The sequence below is a fragment of the Puma concolor genome, chromosome C1, assembly GCF_028749965.1.
Source record: "Puma concolor isolate L17-30 chromosome C1, mPumCon1.1.hap2, whole genome shotgun sequence".
NCBI lineage: Eukaryota > Metazoa > Chordata > Mammalia > Carnivora > Felidae > Puma > Puma concolor.
This window is the reverse complement of record NC_141674.1, coordinates 151,693,761-151,700,342: the sequence shown is the minus strand read 5'-3', so window position 1 is coordinate 151,700,342 and position 6,582 is coordinate 151,693,761. Positions and strand designations below refer to the sequence as shown.

The 6,582-nt window shown below is 34.0% G+C and overlaps 1 protein-coding gene across 5 annotated transcripts in view; it reads right to left on the bottom strand.

Moving 5' to 3' along the window:
* Positions 1 to 1,595: 1,595 nt before the first annotated feature.
* Positions 1,596 to 6,582, bottom strand: part of TANK (TRAF family member associated NFKB activator) — a 95,258-nt gene continuing 90,271 nt past the window's right edge. For all 5 annotated transcript variants that reach the window (XM_025912452.2, XM_025912451.2, XM_025912450.2 and 2 more), the window contains 2 exons: positions 5,323 to 5,903; positions 1,596 to 1,877 (listed from right to left, as the gene is read on the bottom strand). In XM_025912452.2, the coding sequence (XP_025768237.1) occupies positions 1,698 to 1,877; positions 5,323 to 5,903 (761 nt within the window). In that variant the 3' untranslated portion in view covers positions 1,596 to 1,697. The remainder of the gene's footprint in view (positions 1,878 to 5,322; positions 5,904 to 6,582) is intronic.

Sequence of the window (6,582 nt, the reverse complement as noted above, 5' to 3'; positions counted from 1 at the left end):
GTCACTTTGTGGGCTATAATTTCCTTTGGCTGTCAGCAGGCTAGTAGATGTCAACTGTGTGAGAGGGGCTCTTTCTCTTCTAGAAAAGGAGAAGGAAAAAAAAACCCCGTTTACGAGATAGGTACAGTGGTATATTCTGGCTGGTACAGGCTGAGAAGTTTTTATTTTTAATTGTGTGTGTGCGTGTGTGTGTGTGTGTGTGTGTGAGAGAGAGAGAGAGAGAGAGAGAGAGAGGGAGAGAGAGAGAGAGAGAGAGAGAGAGAGAGAAGTGAGTGAGAGGGGAGGCTGGGTGGGTGGGAGGTAGGGAGGAGACATGGGTAATTGTCTAGGTATTTCCATTCAGCCCCAGTGGCAGTGGAGGAAAGATGTACACGTCTTAGAAACCTTCACAGTGAATACCTAATAATCGCTATGTCACCTTGGTGAGGAAGATGTCAACCTGACGTGCTTGGCACCCTGAGCAGTCGAGGCACCATTCTCATGCTTCCACCAGTTAAGGCTCCTCACTGCAGCACAGAGGCCTCTCAAATTCCCCCATCCTAAAACCTTCCAATTTTTAAAAACACTTCCTCCAAAGAAGGCTTAAATTTCTGTTTTGAGAGTTGCAAATCAGTGTTCACTTTATAAAACGGAAGCCATGCCTCATTTTAAAAATTGGAGGGCAAAGGGAAACCTAAAAAACAAGCAGCATAGGGAAGAAAAATGAAAGGGAAGTTTCATTTTAAACAAAATTTTGCAGCATTCTTATTTGGTAGCCTTTCTCGCAAATGTCTTCCAGTGGCCATCAGTCAGGCTGTTGACAATGAATAACAAATTTCTCAACAACAATGTAAACATTTCTAATACAAATCAATAAATGTGGATAGTTCCTACAGGGTTTTAGGTTTGCTCCCAATAAATACAAATACGTTTCTTTAGCAAGTTTACTTTGAAAATAATTTTTAAATTCAAAGTGATCGACTACTTGTAATTAAATGTCACCAGATCTGATATCACCCTTCTATCATTAGAAAACATGAATGTTTTAAACTTCCCCCAAATGTGATTTATTCCTTTTTTTTTTTTAACTCAGGAACAGAGAACATATTTAATGATCATGACATAAGTAACTTTTTAAATATTTAACTCATTTCATCATGTAGCTATACACATAGTAAAATTTAAAACCATGTATATTATTAAAAGAAAAAACAATCCGAAGTGTTTGAATAATCCTACCAGTGATTTTATCACTGGGTAACAAATCTTAGGTTTTGGTATTTACTTAGACATTTATGTTGTCTGCTGTTCTGTATTACAGGTTTATTAAAAAAAAAAAATCACCGATAGCATAAATAATCTAGTTTTTAAGTGAAACACCCTATAAACATTTGACATCACCAAATTTAATAAATTTAACTAGAAATCCAAGCAATAAGCTTAGACATTTGAAACAAACATAAATTAAGGTAATAAACACTGTAAACATGAATGCAATGAATTACAGTTTTATACAGAATGATCCATAAAAGTTAATAAAAGAAAGTTACAATATAAGTTTAGGAAAAAATTCAAATAGCTGTGACATAGCTATTTTTCAATGAACGATCTTGAACTAAGTTTTCAATCAAGTATTTATAGTATTACAAACCCAAGATCATCACATAGAACCTGATGATCACATAGAATCATTACACGGAGCTGTTTTCAAATGCATCTTAAGTCTCCCCATTAAAGTGTGAATTAAGATGCCGGAGGAAATCCCCCCTGGATGTAATGGATGGTGGGAAAACTGCTTGACAGAATTCACATACTCGAGGTATATGCAGTTCTGAGCCTGTGCCACTTAGTACCGATGATATATCACTGTCTTGATTAGGAAAGGGCTTCCAAACGGGCTATGGGAAACAAACAAAAATATCTTCTGTTATTTGTAGGTAAAATCAACTTAGAATAAATTTCAAATTCAAATTTTTTGAGTGGGTTTTGTGCATAAGTACAAAACTCCTTTCTATGAAAGCAAATTACCTTTCTACAGAGTTAGCATGAAGACCTAACTCAATTTTCCTTTCATTAAGGGCCCAGCTAAACTTTGATTAAGTCACTTAAAATACATACATGCACTTTATCTTCACATATTTAAAATTTTTCCAGTTTTACCACCAGCAAATTTTAATACTCGTTATCATAACAGCAGTAGTTTTGGCACAACAGTCAATCATTAAGACTTTTTAAAAATCGAATTCTATCTTTTCTGTCTTACAACAGAAACCTTAAGTTATAGGGCTCTGATTAATACAAAGTGCACTAGACATGATGTGTGTACACATGCAGTTTGATCAAGAGCAATTTAAATTTCACTATTTATAAGGAAATATACAATGAATAAAACACATAGGAATAAGTTGTTTTGGTTTTCGAAACGAAATTTTTTAAGTACTAAACAAATTCCACTGATCAGTTGTTTCTTTGAAACCTCAAATATTTAATCATTCAACAAAATCTAACATGGGATGCATTCTTTTGGCTTATTTTGCTCCTGCTATATAGCGCATAGTTTTGCCTTCTTTCCCCTTTCTTGTGACTGAATAGTGTCAACAGTTGCCCAATTAAATAATTATGGAAAATCACAATTCAACAGAACTACCTCCATTATAAGCAGCACATAAATACGTGAAAATACTGCATTTATTCTTTCTAAAAAAATATCTAACAGGGCAGAAAAAGCATTTAGTTCAATAGTAGGTGCTCAATAAATATTTTTTGATTGGAATATCTTATTTTCCTGAACTGCATACCAAATTATTTTTAAAATTTGCTTTCTGGTATACCTTGACATAGGTAAATTACCTTGACACAGTTAATTTCTGATACTTTGAGGAAAATCACTTAAAAAGTCAATTTAAAGAGACCTTTTGGGCTCTTATTACTAATATGTTTTTATTAGTCCAACACCTGATAACAGTGTTAAGTTTTCATTCCCTTAACCAATCTCTTTCATTCTAGTTAACCAATCATTTACAATAAACAGTGTATTACTAATTGAAGCATTTAAGTTTCACGACATCACTGTCTTACAAACATTTTACTGGACAGCTGCGTACAGTTGGTGTAAATATACAAAGTCTGTCTAGACCGAGATACGTTCAAATATCAGAACAGAGGGTTTATGATAACATTGACTCAATTGCTTTTTAGAGAAGTGACAATTTTATCACAAAAAATAGTAATATTTAACATGTGTATTTTAAAATCTGGGGTAAGATAATTTTCTTCAGAAAAGGTATGATTAAAAAGCAGTGGTAATAAATGTGAGTATATAAGCCAAAATAAGTTAGAGTCAGCCAGATCTAAATTTTACTGTTTGCAGTTTAAACAAAAAGTACAAGCGATTAATATGCATCTCTTTAATGGGAAACTGATATGGATATAAATAAAAGATTATTTATAAATAAAGATGATTCTTATTAAGATCTATAAAACAGTAAGAAATAGATTTAGAAGCAATTTAGCTTCTAAGTTTGGTGAGCCAATCTTCCACTGCCAGTTTATCTTCAAAGTCCATCCTTATCCTTCTCTATTAGGAGTTATTAGTTCAGATTGGATCTTTTCAGAGAATTCAGTTGGGACCCCACTCACTGACTCAGCAAAACTATGAAGAAAATAAAATCACACAGAGCAAAAATAAGCAGGTATATTTTAATTTTAGGCTTTGTTATGATAGCTGAATGTTTAAAAAGGTGTTAAGTAGTGGTAATCGATATAGCATAAAAATCGGAAACATGAAACCCCAAATTTTCACTTCTCTTTGTCATTACCAACAATTCAAGAATTTTGTGTTTATCATACTAGCTTTATTGATACAAATCAAACAGCAAAATGTTTTTAAAAATTAAGAAATATTCTTTCAATCCTAAACTGCAACATGGCCTTCAAACAAACTAATTTCTTTGCCTTTTCTGCCAAAATATCAATTATCTAACCTTATGCCCCATGTCTTGTGACAGCTCAACACCAATTCTCCTGCATTTTTTAAGCTGAATACTTTTCCATCAAGTTGTAATCACATACCAGCTGTTTCCCTTGCTGTAGCATAGAAAGCAAATGCACAATGCAGGGTGCCATCTACTGAAACATGAATGCACACAGACTAACTAGTAAAAGAACAAGCAGGAGATATAATGGAGAAAAAAGTAACAAGCATTAGAACTGATGCACTTCACAGCTCCACAGGAATTCTACTTGTAATAAATGAAATTGTTTAATTTGTTTCATTTAGTAGTAACTATAACTGAGACTATGATGTGAAATAAGGCACAATGTAGAACATAAGTGAGTTTATAATTAAAGCTGATTGTCAGAGATGCCTAGTTTTTCCCCACTACTAAAATATGCCACAGCTTGACTACTGCCTCCTTTGTATGCTGATGTAAGTCTGTAACCTATACAGCACTTATAAAGCCAAAAGGTATCCATCAAGGTGTTGGATTTTTTTAAAATAAGTATCTCAAGGCAAAAAGAAATTAAACAAATGTTTGCAAATTATATAGATATTTACACCAGTCAGTATTTTCACAGGCTTTTGCTTATTGTAACAATGATATATTTTTCATTTGCCTTCAGGCATTATTATTATTATTTTTTTTAAATAAAAGCACCATTGTCTGATAGAACCTGAATAAATGGGAGGGTAGTAGTGGACTGGGGGGCTGCAAGCTTTAAAAACATCGAAGTGTTTGATTAAAATCATACATATGCAGAGGCCATTTAAAAAATGTATTAGGCTGCATATTCATTGCCAGATTAGAAACCAAACCCTACAGATCTGCGTACTGTATAACTGACAATGTAACAGAGTATTAGACGAAAGACAGTTCACTTATTTTCATATATAAAAATATGCAATGCAATTATTTACTTATGAAAAGCATTCTTTTAAAGATGAGTATGATATACACAAACTTTTTAATTTAAAAAATGCCATTTGTTTCCCAGTATGAAATTTAACAAAGAATCCTATTGTAACACTGGTGCTGAGTAAAAAGCTTTGAATAAGGGACTAAGAAAGTGACACATACTAGCTATGGATTAGGCTGACATGTATTTTTTAAAAATGTTCCCTAAATTTTAAGGTACTTTATAATAGAGCTGTACTATAGAAGACGAGTATCTTCTATAATTTCATGTCATTTATTATAGGACTTGGATTTTTTTTTTAAGTCTTAACTTTAACCAGTCATTAGTTCAAAAGGAATATCTGATAACCTAAAAAAGATGCATGTCTGTGCATGTATGGTAAAATATATGTTCATGCATAATATATTTTTAATGCAAAACAGTTACCTGCTGTGGTCCTCGGATAGCTTTTCCTGGGGAATCAAGTGAAGGAAAAGGTGCATCGGGTGGGTCCTGAAGTGGTAATGTATTTACATATAATGTGTTATGGTTTCCAGGTGGCAAACACGTAGCTCTATCCAGAGTTGTCCTGATACAAGTGTTTACAAGATTGGAGGGTTTTGTTTTGTCAGTTGTTTTAAGGTTTTGTATAGCTGATGCTATGGGGTCAATTCCCTGAATTTCAAATAAAGTTTCTTCTGTTTTAACAAAGTTTCCCGGGTTGTCTCTGAACTCCATATTAAATTTATCCTGGCACACTGCCTCAGATGTGGCAGGACCAAGGATGTTGGGTCTTTCTGGAGTGCTATGTAAGAAAGTAGAGTCATTGTCCATAGGTGGAAACTTGACATTGAATTTAGAAAGTGATTCGAAAGAGGTATCTTCCTCATCTCGGGCCAGTCCTCTCGGTGTGACAGATGTGATGCATGGTGCACCTCTATTTATATCATCTTTAGCCTGAGGCTTAAACAGCTCTTCTTGTTTATCTGTTGTATCCGTACACTGTACAGGAAGAGAGCACTGTGTTTCTGCAGGGAAAAGAACACAAAAGGAAAATGGTTGCATTCCAATCATTCTTAAAAATGATGAATATTATTTTTACAATTCCTTTTTATAGCAACTGAAGACAACTGGTACTTTTTACCTTTGCTACCACCTTCCACGGACTATTAGCAGTCTCCAGTGGGTGAACTGGAACGTAGCTTATTAGTTGCAGTGAAAGTACTTTGTCTTTTCCTAGGTCTTTTGCTGTAAGCTTTGCATCTTGTTCACAGTTATACTGCTCTATGCTTAAAAAACATTTGCTTGTAGTGTATACACTTAAACATTTTGTCAGTAATGGAAGCTACAACTGTGAGCTTGCTTAGACAAATAAGTTGTTAAAAAGAAAATTCCTTACTAGGCATATATAACACTATACAGGTTAAGAATCGACATGAATTCGGCCATTTATTAGCCCTAATATCACTGTGTCACAAAATACATCAGCAATCAGTCTAGCCCTTGGGTATTCTCAATAATTCATGTGAGGGAGTGGTAGTGGTGGGGGTTGGAGAGAAAGAAGACAGTAAAGGCAAAAGAAGGATGAAATTTTGGGATGCATATACAGAAAACTGTATATGAATATATAATTCTCCCGTTACACACACACACACACACACACACACACACACACACACACACAGACACACACACATATATCTATAT